At 38.1% G+C, this 22,869-nt stretch overlaps 1 protein-coding gene across 1 annotated transcript in view; it reads left to right on the top strand.

Moving 5' to 3' along the window:
- ELL2 (elongation factor for RNA polymerase II 2) overlaps positions 1–22,869 on the top strand; it is a 70,747-nt gene that overhangs the window by 31,467 nt on the left and 16,411 nt on the right. The window contains exons 3-5 of the mRNA XM_032476401.1: positions 9,486–9,607; positions 14,271–14,434; positions 21,077–21,336. Of these exons, the coding sequence (XP_032332292.1) occupies positions 9,486–9,607; positions 14,271–14,434; positions 21,077–21,336 (546 nt within the window). The remainder of the gene's footprint in view (positions 1–9,485; positions 9,608–14,270; positions 14,435–21,076; positions 21,337–22,869) is intronic.

Here is a 22,869-nt window from a genome sequence, read left to right as displayed (position 1 = left end):
CATACATGATTTCTGTTCCCAGCCAAGTTTCACCAGCAGTTCCTCCTGGCATATCACAAAAAGAGCTTTCCTCAAGACTCCAGGGGAACAAGGAGAGAAGATTAGCAATGAATTTGGAAATTGACATTTATATTTAAGTTTTTTTTCGTTGTAGAGTTTAGGTTTCGGCTTTGTTTCCAAGAAACAAACTTTTTCTAAACAAAATTCTGCTTCCTACTTAACCAGGAGAATTACTAAGTTTAGAATTATTTAGTGTGGTTTCCCTAAGTCCTTAAAAATGAAGAGTGGTTTTAAAGATGCTGGGTCATATTTTCAAATGGAATTTGGTAAGACCAGAGTATTCTGTGAGTATTTTAATAAAGATGAAGATACTTTTTTAAAAAGAAAAATGTGTAAGTTCTACAAACCCAGGCACCCACTTGGCCTAGGTGTAGGGGCTAAACGCAGCACAAGGAGGTAAGGAACTTTCTCATCCTGAATGTGTACCACATAGTGCCGGCTGTTTGGGCTGTTTGGGCTTCTTTTTCCTTTCTTTCATTATTTATTTACTTATTTACTTATTTAGCCTCTAAAGTGATCTTTTCCAGATATATCTCTAATTTTTTAGTATTCCTGATGTAAATCATCTTCTGAGTGAATTTAATCTAGTCCCATGTTTCTTCAGATGAATTCAAATATTTATTAGGTATCTACTGTGTTGCAAATATGTATAAAAGTAAGACCATGGTCCTTGCCCCCAGAGAACTCATGGTCTAGTGCAGAGAAAGACACATAAACAAGTACTTAGCATGCCTGTAAAGCATGTACACTGAGGGCAGGAGTACAGGTGAGCCCAAGGGGCTGGGGGGACAGAAAAGGGGTTTCTAAACACATTTTACTGAGGAAGGGAAGAGCTCTTGGGCTGAGTCTTAAATAAGGAATAAGTTAGCACAAGCCAGGACAAGAAGTGGGGACATCAAATGCAAGGTGGAGAGTGAGGCACAGGTCTATTGGGAAGGAACCACATTATGTCCTATTAAGGAGCTTAGATTCTATTGTGGATCAGTAGTAGGAAGTCATGAAGAAATGATGCTTGGGATTGACATGGTCAGGTTGGCATTTTAAGAAACTAGTTTTGGCAGCTGAATGATTAGAGGATGGGATCAAGAACAGACAATTTGAGACTAGATCACAAGATGTCCAAGCGAAAGGTGATATTGAGCCAAAACAGAGGACAGAGATGAGAAGATACATTTGAGAGATAATTTGGGAAGTAAAAGCAGTAAGACTTGTGATTAACTGGATGCTGAGGGGTGGGAGGTGGTGTGGGAGAGAGAAGAGTCAAGGTTAACTCCCCATGATGCCAATAATTGCAGTAAAATAGATGAATGAAAAAAAAATAAGATGATGTGGGAGGGTGGGCAGATTTAGGTATAGGATGAGAGTTCCTTTCTATATAAGCATTGCTGCCATGGAATGTATTTAAATTTCAAAAGGGACTGGTTAACAAAATGAAAGTGTAAAGCAGTTTCAGGATAAGAGTTAGGGAACTCAATGGGAAGTTTTAGTTTTTGCTGCCAAAGACAAACTTGTGGATTAGCCCAACCATGAAGTTTGAACAGACTTCTCAGTTTCTCTTGGTGGCTCTCTCACTTCTCTTCTAAAAGCATTTGGCATTTAGCTCAATTTTGCATTCTTTTTAAAATATACATTTTCTGTTCTCTCATGCTCCATAGTCTGTACACCTTTTCCCTGATCTCTGGTATCTGCTATTTGCATCTTTCCCCTGCCACTAACTGTCATCCCCCCTTTTCCTGGAAATACCCAGTTACCAGCCAACTACACCCAGCCACCTGGGCTCTTCTAAATAATTTTTTAGCCATGAAGCTACAAAATGAGTCATAACAAAACTCACTTTGAAGCCCCTTTTTAGCTGGTGAAACCAGCATTGGTCAGTTGTATTTTACTGCACCTAGCTGGTACGGATTCAGGTACGTAAGGTTCTCATCATATCCAGGAATATGTATGCATGTATATGTGTACACATGGACACACGCTCTCAAACAACTCCATTCTTCCGGGGGAAAATGACTTATTGTCATCCTTGATTTCTCTCTTTATTTCATTCCTCACATTCAGTGTGTCTAGGAATCCTGTTTCCTCTACCTACAAAATATATCCCGAATCCCTCCATTTCTCCCCATCTCCTGGTGGGAGCCCTCATCATCATCCTGAATTTCTGTACATATGTGCCACAGTGGCAGGGATATTTGTCAATTTTATTCATTAATATGTCATAGAAACATAGAAGACTGCCTGACACAGTAGGAACTCAGTTAATATTTGTGGAATAAATGAATTCAATGAACAAATCAATGTCATCTTACCAGATATACCAACATTTAAAAGAAGGCTGGTTCATAGTAAAGAGAAAACATATTAAGAGGACCAAATATTACTCAAGGCAATTTTTTCAGTTTCAGTTACACAGCAACTTGGGTGTATCTGACTTCTAAAAGTTAGCACTTTACTTCTGTAGATGTTATTGCTTACCTGTAACCATTTAAAATTAGTTTTGAAATGTTGCCATCAGTGACATTTTCCCCAAAACAGCTGTAAATATAGAAGAATACATTAGGTATGAGAATACAGTTCTCAGGAATGGTTTTTCTAATCAGACTCTATCCCATGGAAGTAACAGAACCAAGAAAGCTCTGTATTAGCCTACTGTACCCTTTAATGGAGAATTTTTAAAGTTCTGATACTAGATTTACAGAAGCTATATGAAGAATATTAGAAAAAGCTATCTACTTTTACTTTTTTCCTTAATATTATACATCTTGCTAAAGAGGAAGAATGCAAGGAAACAGATGGATTTATTTTGTCCTGGATTATTCATATTAATTGTTACATGGCCTGAATTTTTTGGATAACTGCAAATATTTCTTTTTGTGCAGATAAATTTAGCATTTTGCACGACTCTCAGTCAAGTCTCTATATGTGGATATTTCAGATGTCTACAGTACATGTGGGATCCTCCCCACCCCCTGCCATCCCTTGTCAGTAGGAATATTTATGTCCTACTGATTTCTCTAAAACTTAACTTTTTCTACTGCCAGTAAAAGATACCCTCCCCTGTATCCACCTCAGCATCAGTTTCCACATCTGGACTGGTCTGAAAGGCTTTTTTTCCCCCTTCCCTAAACCCATAATGTTAGGCCTAAAGTCATAACTGCAGCTCTGGTTTGAAAAATAGGACTTGTGGTTTTCAGGTTGAGGTTTCCATTTTCTGTTTTGATTCTAGGTTTATTCTGCCTTTAAACTCTGGAACCTGAACAGTACATGCAAATACACTTCTCTAGCTAAACTGAATTTTCTAGATTGTTAGGAAATCACAGAATCATTAAGAGTCAGGAAATTATTTGAGAACAACAGAGAATTCTAGTGTTTAAATGTCTGTAGGAATTTATATATTAAAATAATAGATATATTAGTCAAATAATATAAAGAGACAAGGTAGCTTCCTAAGATACTATAGAAATGCAGGAAAGTGGGCTCTTCCAAGGATTATATTCTAGTCAGGGGAGAAGACAATAAACATAATCTGTAAGTAGTACAGGTCATAAGTATTTTAGACAAACATGGAGCCAGGGCCACCGGGTCAGCTGGACAGGGATTATAATTTTAAGTAGAGTCATAACCTTGAGCAAGGCACTTAGCCTCTCCCTGTTTCTAATCTGTAAAGTGAAGAAATTGAACCAGATGATCTCAAAGGCCCTGCTAGCACCAGTTTGTTTTAAGGACCAAGAGTTGTCATATCAAACTGCTGGTTCTGAATATCTCATTGACCATTTGCAATCACCGTAGTAGAAAAGACTGGATATTAAAATGTATAGAATTGCTGTCAAATAAAAGCTTCTGTAAGTTTAAATCATTTGTAATACCCACAAAAGAACAAAGCGTTTATTTTAAATAAATGAAAAAAAAAAAAAACAAATCTTGATGGTCCTATTTTCATCCAATGTGTACATCAATCCAATAAAGAAATGTCTGCAGTAAAAGTACCAGAGGCTTTTAAGCAGATGTTAGCATGCCTGAATGAGAAACATGCAGCAGTGTGCACACTGCAATTCTGCCCTATATCCTTATGTAAATAGGAGGTCTATGACTTGATGTTGAAATGACCTTTCAGACAGTATTCCATTGCCACATGCCCAAACTTGTGTCTCAGAATAATTAGAAGCTTTGACTTACACATCTTGGTATACAGTGTTTATGTTAATTATAAATGTCTGAAAGTTTCCTGAAACTTTGTCTTCGTAGCTTTTTATCGAAGACAGACTGCAGTTTGGGAGGAGGGTTGTGGATTGTGGTCCTAAGCCTTTGATTTTCAGCCTCTCATATTTGGAATGAAAATTAAAATCTACTTTTCCAGTTGCCCAGAACATGGTAGCATATTTTTATATTTTTCAACATGAATAAGAAACTGTTTGGAATCATAGTATTTAATACTTTTAAAACAGTGTTTCATTCTTAAGGCATTTAGCAAAACATTTCAAGTAGTCCATGGGTCCTTAAATATAAAGGTATTCCCAATGTCATACAGGAAAAGCTCAAAATATTATAATTAAAATTGAGAAGTTCCTGTCATACAAAGGGATGATACTCTTCCAAAATTGTTTCTAAATCACACCTCAGAATTTCTTTTTCCCATAGTGGTCAAGCCCAGTCTACAGAAGCTGACTCTAACCCTGCAAATAACAGTCATTTCATTTTCATCTCCCCCTCTTTATATTATATAAATGCAAAGGCCAGTTTACAAGAAAATACCATAACCATTCTGGAAGAAAAGACTGACTCCCTATTTCACTGTGTAGACAAGCTGTGGAGTAGGTTCCTGTATATCAAAGAGAAGAGTGAAAATCTAGTCTCTGAAATGGCTCTAGATTAGACAAAGTCTTCAACCCCACCTCACCTGTGGCCCTCAACAGTCCCTGTGGTCCACTTGGAGGTCCCCATAGCCACCTTCCTCTCCACCCTGCCCCCACCTGCACTAACTGTTGTACACAACTTGCTCCTGCTTTACTGCCCGTGGGGCCAAACTGTTATGCCGATTTACCAACTATAAACATAACCTCTGGGGGAGGGTATAGCTCAAGTGGTAGAGCACATGCTTAACATGCATGAGGTCCTGGGTTCAGTCCCCAGTACCTCCTCCAACAATAAATAAATAAACCTAATTACCTCTCCCTCCAAAAAAAAAAAACAAAAAAACAAAAAACAAAAAACCTCTTTGTACATACATTTCATTCTTAAAAGTATATTTAGATGTTGATGCAAATAAAATTTGTAACTAATTTATACCATCTCCTTCAGGAAATTAGATCTACTAAATCTATAGACCGTGTAATTTAAGCTTTTGAAAATTTAAAGATATGAAATTGCTTGGTGACATCTTGTTCTCAGATCTTTTACAGGAAAAGCCTGATACTAGGTCAGGCTGCACCATCTGCATTGCTGTTCTGAAAACCACCGAGGAAAGGTGATGTGGAAACTCAGAACTCCATGTTCTCTCATCATTTCTTTAACCTCCGACTGCACACTGCCCCTTGCCACCCAGCTACTCAGCTGGAAAAAGTGATATGCACCATGATACGTATCAAGATTCACCTTTGGGTCTCAAAATGAACATGATTTGCCCTGATTCCTGCCCCGCCCCCATCTGCACACTGCTTGTGTACACATACCACAAAGTGGGACAGTGGGCAGGGGAAATTGTTGAGAAACCTGCTGTCGTTTTCCATGTTACTACCTTTCCTCCAAAGAATTGGGGACAAAACTTGCTTGTTGGTTAGCAGCAACATGTGTGCTGTGTGTAAGAATTCAGAGAAATGGTAGGGATTGTAAGCACTCTCCAGATAAGTGTTACTCTGTATCTTTTTTAACTGAAAAATATACTAGTCTTTTCTAATTGTTATTGCCAATTAAGTTTTGAGAACCTACCAGCAAACAGAATTCACAGAAACTGTCACTACAAAGATTCACTTTCTTTATCCTGAAATGATCCTTTCTCATTTTGAGAGTTTGTTCTTAGTAAATTAGTGTCTCTTCAAGGCCTCCTTTTAAAAAAATTAATGATTTATAAAGTAGGCATTCCAAAAGAAGGACTTTTTTTTATAACTTCTATTAAGCTATTTATTTGCTGGCTTTGTGATGTTTGGAAGTTGCAGAAATTAATGTGTAGTTAGTACTTAATCTTCACATTCTCTCTCTGGCTAAATATAATTTAAATATGGCTCAGATGTGGTTATCTACCTGCTACTGTCTTGTGATTGGAAGTTATAAAGCTGGAATAAGTGTTTCAAATAAGTTAAAATGACTCTTTTTATTTGATATGAGCACTTTTATTTCTTTAAGGATACTATTTCTCCCCTACTTCTTCGTTAATTTTCAGAAGTCAATGAAGTCAAAATTCTCTTACTTCTTTTATAAAGTACTGACCTACCTCTACCTCTAATCCAGTTTCTCAACCTCAGCCTTCCTGATATTTTAGACTGGGTAATTCTTCATTGTGGGGGCTGTCCTGTGCACTGGAGGATGTGGGACAATATCTCTTGTCTCCAGTAGACCCATAGTACTCTCCCACACCAAATGTTCCCTGGGGTAAAACTGCTTCTCATTAAAAACTGCTGTTCTAATCTATGTGAAATACATGCTTCCAAACACTTCACTGGGTACGTAGCTTGGGTCGTGTATTTTTGTTTGTTTTTTAATCTGATTCTTTCCTATTCTGTCGATAATTTTTAAATCACTATAGCTTTTTTTAAATTTAAGAATCTTTTAGAGAATAAGAATATGAAAGCCTTCTAGGCCCACCATCAGACCAGAGCTTTGAGTGGTGTGTATAGTTAATTCATACAGGATATTTTTGTTATTAAACCTTCTAGATTTACACAAAACACTCTGTTTTTAAAAATGAAAAATTGTACTGGAAGATAATTTTTTTAATCTTAAAATGTGTGAATCTTAAGAAGAATCATAGTGTAGATGATGAAAAAGGAAAATTCTGGATTTAAGTATTATAAAAGTTTGTTAAAAGCTTTCCTGAAATGTTCTGTTTGGTACATGTCTGAGCTTAAGGACTCCAGTAATTAAGTTAATTTTTTCAGTGAAAGAATACTGAACATTTGTAGAATTTGAAAACAAACTCTAGTCACTCCTGAAAGATAGAAAAAAACTATATGATTCTACTTTTTAAAAATACAATGTAGAATCTCCCAAAAGGGACAGTCTTCCATACTCTGATGTGAAAAGTGCCTCTGCATTCTCAGACATGAGCTGCACAGAAAGGAAGACCTTAGGTCTAAAATGAAGACAGAGCCTGGCTTGGAGATGAGTCTGCAACCACTATGAAAATCTTCCAACCAGGTTCTGCAGATCTGCATGGGGGTTGAGGGGAAAGGTGAATGGAAGTTAAGTGAGTCCTGACTGATGACGGGATATCATTCAAGTGTTCACAACTTCATTACCTGTCCAACCACCTCTTACACCTTAAGGAGGCTTGAAGCTACAGTGGACATCCCTTCTGTCAGCAGAGCCCTGCTATTATCAAGAAAAGCAAAGCAGCTCTCAGTAAGTGCTGTTATACCAGCCCATGGGCAGATACAGTGTTCCCTTGCATCTCACATGAGCATTTCTTTGGTTCCTGCTCTCCTCCACCTCTATAGGATTAAGAAGTGAAGTGTTCCATTTCATTTCACTGGTGTGTGTGTACTGGCCAGGTATTCAGTTTGCATGCCCAATAAGACAGCCTGATAAATACTCACAGACTAAGTTACAACTTGTTCATGAAGTTCCAGCATTTTAGAACTAAGGGAAATAAAAGAATAACTTCAGGCCCCCCAAAAGATACAATTTATAGAGCAGATAATAAATATAGAAGCTTATTATTCTGGCAGTTAGAACTAATTTAAAATAGGGAGTCAAAGATAGTTTAAATTTATGCTTAATGGAGACCCTTTGGAGTATTATCTAATATTCAACATCTTTGATAAAATTTAGTCTCAAGCTCTACATATATCTTCTGAATCTCCTTTGAAAAGATGTTTATCTTTGACTTCTTATTTCTTCTTGTTCATTCATCCCTTCAAACATTTTATCGCCTATCTACTATGTACCAAACACTGCAAACCGTCTCCCTTCTTACCTTTCTTTCTTTTAGGAGGATGAGTGTGGGCTGGAATTGGTGGCTTTAGATTATTTTCTGTAAGTAAAAGATTAGGAGTCCTATAGAGTGAGCAAGTCAGAGTTGCAGGATGTCCTGCAGGCTAGGCAGAAGTCATACCAGCTTATGTTTACTCGCACATTCATGAGTATGATATGTATATATTTCTGGCAGCCAGTTAGCTCTGAGTCTTAATCTTCCAGTGATGTAAAGGGCAGAGTTGAGGGAGAAGAAAGAGAATTAGAAAATACTTTCTCCCTCCTTACCTGTCTACTAAATTGCTAAGACTGTATATTTGGAGGCTTGAGAACAGGAAGTTTTGTTTTATATTCTTTGCAATGAATCATAGTCATAATTATCACCTAACACCATGGTGGCACCTGTAGACCCAAGAGAAGAAAGGTCTTGGAAGCTGGGAAGAGTGGAGCAGTTGAGAGACAGAAGTTTCCAGTTCACTTGTTCACAGATGTTTGTTAAGCTTCTACCATGTGCCAGGAAAATATGCCCAGTTCAGAGGCTCAGTAATCTAGAGCAACTCTGATCCTTCGCTTATGAGGCTTCCAATCTAGTAGAGAAACCAGACCTTGAGCAAGAGCATAGAAAACATCTGCCTGTTCCACAGTGTTGCCTAGGGCTCAGTCTTGGAGTGCCCTGCAGATCATCTCTATAGGCTGCTGACCCTGTTCTGTAAACATGAGGATAAGTAAGGGAATCATAGGGCAGGGAGAAACACCCGGCTGTGCTTGGTGTGAATGTAATTATGGTGCTTACCTTACGCTGCTAGTTATTCTTCAAAAATATTACTCAAAAGAAGCAAGAATTATCATGAAATGGGTATATAATAAGACAGCAAAAGGTAAGGATATGGACTTTATCTCAGAGATCATGTAAATAGCTAGAAGCTATTTAGTAGGGAATCATGTAGCCAAAGACAGAAACTGTGTATCTCAAAACAGGAGGTGCTTTTTAGCAAGTTTACTAATAACTCTTTATGTGAACTGTAACCATGTGCTAGTTTGAAAAGAGGGTTCCCCTTATAAACTAATTACTGACCAGATGTGGTTATTGATACTTTAGGGTAGAAAATGGAAATAAGAAATGGTAAGTTGTAGGCATGCTCATCAGATTCCTTGAACGATTTGATAATTTAAATGCTATAAATTTAAATGATTAAGAGGGATTGAGTTAAAAAGGAATGTCACTTGAAAAACAGTTAAGTCAGTCATCAGATCATTCTATGGCAAATTTATAATTTGAGGTGTTTCTTTCCCCCTCCTTTTAGCTTGTCAAAATTCCTAAAAACGATCCCCCCAATGAAGTGCATACCTTTAACTTCTATTTGTCAAATGTGGGTAAAGACAACCCCCAGGGCAGCTTTGACTGCATCCAGCAAACCTTCTCCAGGTAAGTGTGTTTTCAAGATATGCTGAAGTGAAAATCATTTTTCTTTGAGGGTTTTTTAAATTAATAAAATACATAGTAGTCATTCCATAAATATTTATTGAATTGAATTGCAGAACTCATTTATTTATTTGAGAAGTATTGACACCTACTATGTGCTAGAAATTATATTTGTCACTGTGGGATACAGTCACAGAAATTTTAAGATTCTTGCCCTTGAGGAATTTTTCAGATACTCATTTTGTACTTGTAAAACATGGTTTGTTTTGTTTGTTTCAATTAAAGACAAGTTTGAGGGCTTTTTTTAAATGTTTTTATTCATTGACTATAAATAAGAGTGCTTTATAGTATCCTCAAGGCTCACATTCACAGATAAAGGAGGAAAATGTATATATATCTTGCATATCCCCTTCCTCCCTCCCTGTGCAAGGCTTGTTTTAAGACAGATTTTTAAAAATCTTTATTCTGCAGGAAATGGAAACTAGAAATTAACCTCTGTATAGCAGACAGTTCCGATTTTAAGGGGAAAAAAAGGAGGGAGGAAGACAAAAATACACACCCACAGCCCAGGGAACCCATGGAACCCTTATCTACTTAGGTCCTCTGTAAACAATAACCTGCTTGTTTCACTCTTCTTTGCTGTGGTTGTTTCTGATTAAAGAATGGGCCTCTTGAGTAGGGGGAGTTTGTTCTGCCTGTGGATAAAGACAAGGCCTTAGAGCCCCCAACCTCCCAAGAAACACTGACATTGGCCCAGAGTTCCCTGGGGCAGCCTGTCCCTATCTCTCATCTGTGCAGAACTTGAAACTGTAAGCACTTGCTGTGCATGGGAGAAAGAGGAAGGGAAAGCTGTGTTTCAAGTGAGCACAGGAGGCGAAGATACAAATAAGACACGGAAAGAGTTCTGAATTTCTCCTCCCATTAAAGGCTACTGAATAACCTGTTTTATCTTAATTTGCCATTTTCCCTAAGTGTATGTTAATTTTATTTACTAAAAATTGACTGCCCCCAAACCTATATTTTTATATGAATTGCATATGTTATCGATTATATAGACTTTTCTGTAGTGTCTACTGTGACAGCCATTGGCCACATGTGGCTATTTACACTGCAATTGATAAAAATGAAATAAAATTAAACATTTAGTTCTTCACTCTTACTAACCACGTATTACAGGCTCAGTAGCCACATGGCTAGTGGCTATCACAGTGGACAGCACAGATACAAAACCCTGTCAGTTGCATAGAGCTCTGTGGGAGAGCACTGTAATAGACTACAAAACCACCAAGTAAAAGGGTCCTTGGTGACTGGGTATTTCCACCCCTTCATTTCACAGGTGACTTATCCAGTTACATAGCTGGCTAAGTAGTGACTGGGCTGAATGAGAACTGAGTTCTCCTAACTCCCAGTCCAGTGGTATTTAGAGAATTATTTTATTATAGTGAGAAGATTTTGACATCAAATTGAACTATGTTTCACTAGGAATTTTATTAAGGAATTTAATCCCCTCTTCAAAACCAGTCTCATCACCATAGGTAATATGGTTTCTCCCTTACATCATAAGTACCCTGTGAGTTTATTTCTACCTTGCTTGTTTGAAGAAGGATTTAGGATCACTTATAAAACTACATATGATGCACCAACAGAAAAACAGTTACTGTGAGAAAATTGGCACAAATGCATTAGTATGATCCAAGTGTGATATGGATAGAAATTGAAATTTGCAGCTATAAAAACTGAAGCACCTTCAGTTCCCAGCTTGGCAAGCAAAGCTTTTTATAATCTGGCTCTACCTTTTCTATTCAATTTGATTTTTATTTTCCATGGATCTTGTCTCTCCTGCAGTTGTGCCAGTCCCTCAAGGGTGGGGGCTCTGTTTTACGCCTTTTCAGTCTTCCAGTGCTGGCTGAGCTCCATAAGTAGATGTTCAAAAAATACATATTAACTAGTCTCCTTTCTTATCTTTCTTCTTAAATCCCCTTGGTCCTCACATTTTCTCATATGTAAAGTGGAGGAAATCCCACAGTCAAAATTACCTTTCAAAAATTCCTTAAATCTACGCATTCATAGGCCTAGTGAAAATACATAATTTGGGGCATACAGCTCTGTAAGTAATGGCACACTCAAGTATAGGAAACAGTGAGGTAGGCTAAAGAAATACTGTAGGAATGTTTATAAGCATATATCAAAGTATTTAAACTTATAAAGAACTCATTTGAAAAGGGATGAGTGGAGAAATTTGGAGAGTACCTTCTTGCCCACAGGGTTTATAGCTCCATTTTGTTTCCATATAAAGATCTGTTTCTTTGGATGGTGTAAACTGTAACATCATTATCTTTGGCAATAAGTTCAGCTCATTTTCACTCTAAATTACTTAGTAAATAATAAGGGGAGATGTTGAAATTCAAACTTTCTGCTACCAGACCTTCATTCTGCAGTCTTTACTGCAGTCTTTCCTTCCTCTCCTTCATCCTCCATCCCACTTTTCCCCAGAGGGTCAGACCTCCCTCCCTCCCCACTTCCTTCCCCTCCTTTCACTGGTTTTTCAGCATTCATACATGCTCAGGTCTGCCTCGTTTAATAAAAAAAAAAAAAAACCAAGCTTGCTTGCACTCACTTGTGGTCCCAAAGTCTGGTTTCAGTCCCCACCATCCCACTGAGACATGCTCCCCAAAGAGAGCCTTGACCTTCTTGCCCCTGAATCCAGTGGACGCTTATTGGTTTCTTATTTTTCTGGCCTTGTTGCCAGCATTTCACTGTGGCCAACTCTCTAATCCTTGAAGCATTCTATTCAGATGGCTTCCATGACACAGTGCTCTTGTGATTTCCCTCTATCTCTTTGTCTGTACCTTTTCAGTCTCCTGTGGTCTTCTTTTCATCTTCCTATTGATTATTTTAAATATTAGTGTTATTCACAGTCTGTTCCCTCCTGAAACTGTTCTTCACTTCTTCAGCGTCACCATGTCCAAAACTGAAATCCCTTTCTCTCTCCCAACCCTACCCTAGTGTCTTAATAAATGGCAGCTCCACACACCCAGTAACCTGGCACAGTCTTTAACTCTACCTCCAGCCCCTTATTGCTGACAAAATTCTGTCAATTCTGCCTCTTCACCATCTCTGGAATCTGTTTACTGTTCTACATTTACACTGCTCTTACCTGGTCTAAGCCATCACTTCTTGCCTGTAATCCTCAGTAGCCTTTTAACTGGTCTCCTGTTTTCAGAAGAGTGCCCCCTTCCTCCCAATCTGTTCTTCATCCAGATTGATCTTTCTACAATGTAAATGAGATATTTCCTCTCATTGTTTTCAGTCTCTTGGGATAAAGTCCAAAATCCAAAGCCCTGAGTGATGTACTTCTCATACCCTCTTTCCAGCCTCATCTCTGACTGTCCTTTCCAGGTCCCTTTGGCCAAACTGAAAACTTCCCCCCTTGCTCCCTCTGGGCCTGCACATGTTGATTATCCTTCTAGAACACTTCTGCCCTTCCCCTTGTCTAATCATCTGCTCAGGCATCACTTCCTCTAGGAAGCCTTTACCTTGCCCACAAGTCCAGGTAAAGTATCTTCCTGGGGTCCCCTGCCTCCTGGCATTTGTCACACTGCATCATAATTTCCAGTTTGCTCATCTTTGTCACCCATTAGACAGAGAGCTCCGTGAAGGAAGGACCACCCACATCTGTCAGTCCTTGTCATAGCCTGTGTACCTCACACATTGCCTGGCATGCAGTCTCTGCCCAATAAATATTTATAAGATGAAGGAACTGATTTTTAAAAAATTGTTTTTGTACTACTGACAGTTATTAGGAATTTACAAAAATTTTGTCAACCCTTATTTCTTAGCATCATAACAAAGCTACTTCTAATTAAGTTTAGAAATAGAATATCCAAGCTGTAGTGACATTTTCATTACTTCTATGTTCTAGTCTGTTTTAAGGCCATAGTCATTTCTTTTTAAAATACTAGTGTAACTGTTACGATGATCCCCTAATATTAGCATAATACTCTGAATACAAAACTGTCTTCCTGGCCAGTGTTAGTATTCATGATTGTTTAAATAAAAGGTTTTTTAAAAATATTTCTGCAAAAATCTATTGCCCAATATTTTTTCAATATTTGCTATATCAGCAGATCATCTTATATTTAACAAAATGGTAAATATAAAGTTATCAATGTTTAGGCTCTTTGGGCTAATAACAATAAATTAAACTATGATTGGTGGGTTTTTTATCCTTAAAATTAATATCCTATTAAAAATAAAAAGCATTATGGTGGGTCTATTCCATCTAGTCAGTTCTAAAGTATGCATATTATGGTTCCACTAAAAGTTAACTTCGAACATTTCTCACACCAATGGTAGACAGTTCTTTTCAAAATGAAAGTAGAACTACAGTGTCCATCAAGACTCTGGTCTTTGAAGACTCCAAATACTGATTTTTCAAAATTTTATGGATTTGGTCTCTGAGAGTTTATTTCACCCATTCTATCCAGAATAGGGAGGGGGGGTGTGATATGAGATGAAGAAGAGAAACTTAAAATTTTTTAAATACATTTTTAAATGACTAACGTGAGTTATCTTAAATTGCAAAGCTATTAAGGCTGCTGCTCTCGCTTGCCTTTATTGTACAAAATGAGGGACATCCCTAACAAGCCACCGTCTTACTTGACAGCTCTGGAGCCTCCCAGCTCAATTGCCTGGGATTTATACAAGATAAAATTACAGTGTGTGCAACAAATGACTCGTATCAGATGACACGAGAAAGAATGACCCAGGCAGAGGAGGAATCCCGCAACCGAAGCACAAAAGTTATCAAACCTGGTGGACCATATGTAGGTTTGTATAGATATCTTTTTCCTTCTCGCTGATTGATTGGAATAATTCAAGATCACTATAGGTAAATATTGGCAATATTAACTTAATGAAAACACAGAAATTAGTTTTCAGAACATTTTGAAAAACGTGGTCAAAAGTCGTTTGTTCTCTTCATACTGCTGGTAAATGGTACACATTGAAAAGTTTTGCTTTTTTCATAAATCCTGAATCCTCTGTTGACTATTTGTTATTACTTTATAATACTAGAATCTAGTCGAGTTACTTTACTATGTGAGATTGTAATGGTGGTATCCTTGTGTTTTCTTTGTCACTGGATGATGTAATTTCAGTGGTGGACAGTATGGTTCTTACTTTACACTTCTGTAGAGTTATTTTTATAGATAAAATCTGTTAGTAGAATTTAAGAGTTTTCAGTCAGTAGAATTTCAAAGGATCTTTGTACAACAAGGAATTTTTATTGCAAAAGTATAAAATGTGCCTATTGCAAAGCATTAGGGTGATGCTTCTTTGGTACCTCAATTGTGATGTCATTCCTCATCTATCCATTAATTAAGAGCCTGCCCCACCCCATCATCTTCATCATCAGCTCACTCAAATATCCATCAGATGGAAGGGAGGTAAGACCAGACCAGCAGGATGAGTCTGTCCTTTATGAGCAGTGACCCTGATGACTTTAGAGTTAATTCACAGTGACTATTAACAATAATATAGAGAACTATCAAGAGTGAGGATGAGCTCTTTGAGGCCTTGGTCAGTTGATAACACTGGTCACTGGATAGTAAGTGATGAAAGGATATTATTTTGAAAACGTAAATGCTCACAAAAACAGTCTCTTAAATTACCAGTCCCTTAATCAACATCTTTCCATGGTTTGGTATAATTCTACTTCTGTATTTTCCCATTGCTGATCCAGCTACAATACACTCAGCCTTGAGAAGCTCCACTAGTATCTTTAATAAGTATTTCTTTGGAACAGAGCCAGTGCCCCTGGGACTTGGTGCTTAGCTTAGATACATTTAGTTTGGTTTAACAACAATTCATAGTTTCCCCAGGTATCTATACCCACCGGGCCTAGTTCCCTGCCCAGTAAGTTAACCAGCAATGAGAGTTTTCATCTTCTCTTTCCTACTGAATGAGGTAACAACTTCCAACCTCCTTACTTCTTTCTTCTCACAAGTAACTTAGTTAACTTTAGTAGGCTAAATCTCAGATTGTTTTTAAAATGTGCAAGATCTGTGAACTTAAATTTAAGTTGAAGCTATGAATTTGCTGTCCCTGTTGCTTTGAGATTGTTTTTTTTTTAATCTGCCCAATATCATCAATTTATAAACACTGAGACAAATTGGTGTGTTTAACAAAGGATAGAAGACTCAAGCCATCAAAATGATGATTTCCTTCTCCCAGTATAACTAGCTGGAAACCACCACCTTGATTTATTCCAAAGCTTGAAAATCAGCAATGATCACTGTACTTTTCTATTGAAAGATCCTTGGATGTCCCCTACGTTCATGTGTTTTTGTTTGTTTTGATAAGTTCAGTACAGTTCATTCGCAGTTTACACAACAGACTTTTCACCACCCAGAATCACACAGGCCATACACACTAATTGAACAGGAATTTTAGAACTTGCAGAATTTCTTACAGGGACTACAAATAACTTACATACATTTTTGAGAGTGACCACATAAAATCTGAGGCTACCTAATTTTAAATCTGAACCAGATCACATCTACGCACATGTATGTTCCCCCCCCCCCCAGCCCTCCCTGCAGTGATCCCTGCCAGCCAGGTGCTCTGTTTAGCCTTCTCCTCGGTGCTATGTCCTCAGTGCCCTGGGCTATTCACCATCACAGCACAGTGTTCTTCTCTGGTCTTAAATCTTGTCATTAACCTCCTCAGCCTTTTATTCTCTAGGTCAAATAACCCCAGCTCCTTTCATCTTTTCTTAATATGGCCTGTATCCTAACCCTTTAATTACTTTTATTGCTCTCCTCTGGACTGCCTCCAGTTCTTCACCTGGGGATTCAAAACTGCACATGCTACTCTTAAGAAAAGTCTGATCAATTCTGAATACAGTAGAGCAAAAGACCGGTATCCTCATTGGCTTTTCTGGTGTTTGTTTCTCATTTTTTACTTTTCTTTGTTTACTCTCTTTGTTATTCTTCTTTGTTGGCAGGTTTTGATCTTCTTCTTTTAACTTCATCCACTTCCAGACCTTTACCATGTTTCTTTCCTTCCAGGCCATTCAGTTTTTACCCTCCAGCCTTTTTTAGTATCTCCAATACTAATATTATTCAGCACTTATTGAGTGCTTGCTATGCACAAGGCACTGGTTAGCACTTTACATGTAGTTACTCATCTAAATCTACCAATCGCCCTATGCGGTAGGTTACGATTACATCTCCATTTTGCCATGTCAAGTTATTGGTATTAGCCAATAGCAAACGATATGAGCTTGGTCTCATTAACAAGTTATGTTTTTTTCATAAGATAATAGGAGATACATCTTTAGTTCATAATGGAATATATCATACAAAATGATACCAAAAGCTCACTTCTGCCAGCTTAGAATCCCCTGTAGAACGAGATTTCTTTTAATAGTGTCAGCCCGGATGAAGGACAAATAAGAATAACGCTGGTCTCACTGCAGGGCTGTTGTGACATCATGACCGGCCTCTGACAGTTGAATTAGGGCACAAGCCCAGTTTAAGTGGAGGAAAATTGTACTCCTAGGGGTCAGCTGGCCCAGGCACCCAGGAATATGAGCTTCTGTGACTTTCTGGTGGGCTGGGGAAAAAAGCCTACTTTGCCTGGAGAAGAGTAGGAGAAGCTTTAACCTAGAACACATTGTTATTATTTCTTCAGTAATATTTCCACTTCCGGTCATGCCATTTGTATCAATGATGAGCACTGTTGAGTTGTTACAAGCTTTTCCCTTTGTTTAAAAAAAAAAAAAAAACTACTTACCACTTCTAGTTTACCAGTATCTGAGGTCTATTCACTGACTCCTATGTAAATTCTGGAAATTTACTGAATTGTAAATTTGTAAACATGCTAGTATTTATTTAGGTATATAAAATAACCCAACCAACCTAATTTCTAGGATCATTTTTCCAATATTCCCAACTTGTGCCCTTATCCTCCTTATTTTTGATGAGTTGGTACATGTTTGAGTGACCTTGGACAAATCACTTAACATCTGGAGACCTTAATTCTCTCAAATATTAAATAAGGGGTTTTTGAACGTAGATAACATCTAAGGTCCTTTGTAGTAACATTCGGTAACATTCTGTGACTGTTGTGTGTATATGTTTTGCTAGTAAACCTTTTGAAGAAATGATGACAAGCAAATGCTAAATAGTAGAGATGGATTCCATTGCAGTGGATTATATTAAACCCTGACAGAGTCACAGTATCATCAAGGTCTTGCCAGTGTTTTTCAGACCTCAGGTCAGTGTTGCCAGGGTTTCTGGTTAGGTTCCACAGAACAGAAAAACAGTTGCAGAAGACGGCTATGGTCCCCATTCACTTTCTGACAGTCTGTTTTAACACCTTCCTCTCAGATTGTTTGCTCAGTCATTAGACAGAGGGATAAGTACTTTTACCGTCTCATATTAAATGGAGAAGCTAGAAGTGGACTCCTTGTTATGAAACAATGGTTCAGATATGGTCCCAGATTACCCAAGCCTGTCGGACCCGCTGCTGCTGTTTATATAAGGAGCCCAGGGAATTGATTAGCAGTTGGGTCTGGGAAGAGAATTAAGTTCTCCCACAGGCTTTATTAAAAGAGCTTTTCTGAGGCAAATGTAAAAAATAAAAATAAAGCCTTTCTTCTGCCCACTTTGAACCTGAAATTTTGATGTGCTACGTTTTGTTTGTGTTTGTTTGGTTTTGGTTTTAGCACCTCAATCTGTAACTACTTATATAGCACTGATATTTTCTTCACTTACAGCCTTTCTTACCTTAAACCAGAGGACTCCTTCCTGGTTGAATAGGCACAAATTGATGGAGAGACAGGGAGAAAGCGACCTTTGTGTAAAACTCCGTGGCCCAGTGTGGCTGGATTGTTCTTTCATGATTTGAAAGAAATGGGTTACCCCATGACTGGCTGTTAAAAATGAGGTAAAGGTGAAGTGAGTGTTTTGAGGGTGGGAGATTTTATGGACTGATGACAGCCTAGCATCAGGCCTCAGATGAGACTCCAGTGCTGTCATGTCGTTGACCAGATTCTAATCTCTTGTCAAACACCACACTTTTTAGACCCCTCTTAAAGGCTAAGTGAACCTCCCTTATTTGTCTGCCCTATGTCTACTTCAGGGAAAGGTGAGGGTAAACTCTGGAGACCTTGAGGATCAGAGGTCAGTTAGATTACCGAAGAGGTAGGGTAGCCTGGAACACAGAGGTAGTACTGTTTTCATTTTTATTGCCTTCCTTGCTCATCTGAATTCATTCTAAGTGACCAGTCATGGTGTGTGAACTTAGCTAAGAAAATTCCCTGCCCATCCCCCTCCTCAGAGAAGGGTGTAGGGGAGGGCTCCACAGTCACCTTGGTTTGGGGAGTAGAAGTCAAACAGGTTTCAAAGGGGAGGGGACTGTGGAATTTATAGCATGTGCTAAACTTTTGTGACTCTAACCCTATTCTTTCCACAAATTCCTATTAAAATTTCAAGGAATAGTACTGCTTGCTAACACTATTGCAACTGAGAAGTGGTAGGTTGGAAGGTTTTCATTTGCCATGTTAAAAATTTCAATGTGTCTTCAGACTCTGGCAGGCTGGTGATAGGGGAAAATACAGGATAAGCCACCTTAATTCTGTTCCTCAGCTGTCTGCTTGTTCTTTTCCTGTCATTCACTTGCTAGTCATTTCACTTTGTGAGTCATCAAAATCTGATTTGAGGTCTGCTGATAGACAAAGCAGCCACAGCCCTGCCTACAGGAAGCTTGTAACTTAACATGAAGTGACGGCAGACATTAGGCATTTGTTCATAAAAACCTTTCCAACAAAGAAGTACAAGTAAGAAAACTTGGGTATTAATCACAGAATCTTCCAAAATGCTAAGTGAGTGCTTTGCCATTTGAGCTTAGCCCATTGAAAGCCTCAGTTTTCTCATCTGTGAAATGGGACCAATGCCTCCCTCATCAGGTTACTGTGAGACTTAACATGTGGAAAGCACTTGACATAGTGCCTCACATAATTGGTACATGACAAACAGTTCTCTGCCCATCTGACATTGATCTATCCATCGCTAAATGAAGAACATACAGAAACCAGGTCTAAAACAGCCTCCCAAACTCTAATTGTATCTTAAGTTAATAGGTTTTCTTGGCACCAGGCAGTGACCTTTGAATGTTGAGTTCCTTTGTTGTGCAGTATTTTGGTTTGATATTTACAATTGGTTATGTAAGCAGCCCCTCTGGCCAGGCCTTGGAGCCCAACGTGAACAAAACTACCATTCAGTAAAGCTGTTCCCCATTAAGCTGTTTTCACCCAAAACCGCAGCACCTAAGAGACTGCTCTTACTTATCCACTGTTTCCAGTTGCTAGTCTTGTCCCTAATGCAGTCGCTCCACATTGTGTATCATGACCAGTTCTTCCCCCTCTATAACCAGTGGTCATAGAGTTGGAGGCTTTGGTAGTGAGTTATGAAATTTCACCTCAGAAATTATAAAGTGAGGGTCTTAGACAGTTTCATTCTGTTTCTTCAGTAAGGAATGATTACCAGGTGTTGTCAGTGACAAGCCATGTCCTGATAGTGTCACACGTCCACATAGTATCCAGGTCACTACAGCCCACGGTATTTTCTACAAATAGCCACTTGCCAAACACTTGTCATTGTGAAGTTTAAGTGGAAAGTAGGTTAATTATATGAATGGCACTGGCCTGTGCAGGAATGGTGTGGAGACCTCCTTTTACCACTTTCCATTCCTCTTAACTCACCAGTGTAGTCTCAGCACCACAGAGGGGAGACCTGCTTGTGTAGCCCTCTGAGTCTGTGTTGCTGGTTGATTAGTTTTGTTTGTTTTACTTTTTGACTCCTAAAATTTGTTATGGTCTGTTAAAAAGGAGTATCACTTGTGGATGCCCTGGTGAACTGACCCCAAATTATGCCTGACTCCCCTGTTTGTGGCTTCTGAATCTGTGAAATTAAGATAATGCCTGAGCTCAGCCTGGAATGTGTCCTTAGTGAGATAGGTATTTCTCACATTTTACATGTTCCTTCATTCATGTCTGCCAAAGAAATGACATATAATATGTAGATTTAAGTTCTGCAAATAGCTCAGGTAAGCATGGAAATTACTTTATTTCTATTTAATGTCAAGTACCTACAACCTTCAAATTTCCAGTCTGTTATTATGGTATGGGTCACTCATTATTATCCATTTATAGCTAAGTGGCCAGAATATTTCTAAAATACATGTTTATTCCAATAAATGATTCCATCAAAAACTCCAAATCCATATTTTAGGTCATTTATTCAGAATGCTTTCTGTTTGCATATTTTTTCAAAGTAAAAACTGAAATATGAAGTCTTTACTCCCTCTAGAAATAAAGAGGTACCTAAATCAGAGTTGTGGAAATTGAGATGTATATTATTATATTATTACCCGCAAATGTGTAAGTGTCATTTCTACTGGACTTAGGGAAAAGAGTACAAATTCGGAAAGCACCTCAAGCTGTTTCAGATGCAGTGCCTGAAAGAAAAAGGTCAACCCCCATGAACCCTGCAAATACGATTCGAAAGATACACAACAGCAGCAGCGTTTCCCAGCGGCCATATCGGGACAGGGTAATCCACTTACTGGCGCTGAAGGCCTACAAGAAACCTGAGCTGCTGGCTCGACTGCAGAAAGATGGTGTCAATCAGAAAGACAAGAACTCCCTCGGAGCAATTCTGCAACAGGTGAGGACAGCTGGGGACAGCTCCTTCCACTCACCTTCTTGTTGGGAAGTTTATTTAAGAAGGCTTGTTGTTGTTTTCATCATTAGTGAGGTAGAGTAATTTCAGAATTATTTTGATCAATGGCATATGAAATATACCTCCTGATTATTAAATCTCTTGTCTTAAACATTTAATTAAACAATAACTGAAATGTGGGTATTTATGCCAGGTTTTATAAGTTAGAGGCTTCTTAATTATTAATTTAAAAAGCTTTGAGTCATTGTCTTCAAACAAATTTTGCCCTGAAATTCTATGAGAAGAATAAACAAGTCTTGAATCACCTAAACTATTGTCATAATTTTTATTGGTTTATGTAGATGAAGCTATACAATTTTTTTTTTTTAATCACCCTTTGGTTGGTGTTGGCTAGAATGTCTTTACCTACTGAATACCTACTGAATGTGTCTTGCCCTGCTTGCTCTTTTTGCCTGTAATACTCCGCCTTTGGGTATGCTGAAATCAATCACCTGTCTTCATTAAAGAATATGAAGGTGAAAACTATTAGCTCTGGTCAGTTACCTTATAATCACAAGCTTAAATATAAAGTTAAAGTCAACAGTTCACCAGACTGTGGCTTCCTATATTTTTCAGACTGACTTTGGGTCATAAATATTGATTAGCATTCAAATCCACCTGCTTTAGTCTACTTTGTCTATTTTTTTTCTAAAGCAGTAATATTTCCAAAGTTGTTCTTAAATTTCATCATTTAAAAAAAACCCTGCAGGTTTTCATCTATTATTCAAATAATAATACTTTTAAGTCTGTTTTTTCATTTATTTTCTCTTATATTCAAAACATGATACCAACTGTCATGAAAGAGTAAAAGTGTAATCTCCATTTCTGGGTTAGCCTATCCTCAAGATTATCTTGGGCGATCTCAAGGATGTTATTAATCATTCGAGCACTTTTTGAAAACACTTAATTTAAATCCATATGTTACATAACAGTTTTAAGAGCTCAAGAGACAGGATGAAAGAATGGATGAGGATGAGGGTGTGGGTGTGTGTGTTCAATTTTTTACTTAGGGAAAGGGGGCAGTTCAGGTCACTAAATATTTGGTGAATGAATCTTCAGAAAGGTTGTAAATTACCTCCTAGGTTAGAGGATAAGAAGGCAAAATGATGGCCGTACACACAGAGGCTACTACTGACATATGTCAGTGGTTACAGGAGTGAGTGTATGAATATAGACAGAATTTTAAAGTGTTAGGTATACTTAATTCCTGAGCAAGTAGGACATGAATGTCATTACTGTTGATTATTTGGTAGAATCTAGAGCATAGTCTCACCCTAGCTGCCTATTAGAATACCTTAGGGAGCTTTTTAAAAATGCCAGTTCCTGGTCTTCACTCTAGATCAAGTAAATGGAGCAACTGAATGGATATTGAGCCTTTGACTGATGGAGAGGGATGGAAAAGGGACAAGTATAAGGGGATGGGGGTGAGAATCAGGAATCCTGCCTTACATACATTCTGTTTGGAAAATGTCTATTAGA

This window comes from Camelus ferus, chromosome 3 (assembly GCF_009834535.1).
Source record: "Camelus ferus isolate YT-003-E chromosome 3, BCGSAC_Cfer_1.0, whole genome shotgun sequence".
Classification (NCBI taxonomy): domain Eukaryota; kingdom Metazoa; phylum Chordata; class Mammalia; order Artiodactyla; family Camelidae; genus Camelus; species Camelus ferus.
The sequence above is the reverse complement of the archived record's forward strand: the minus strand, read 5'-3'. Positions and strand labels throughout refer to the sequence as shown.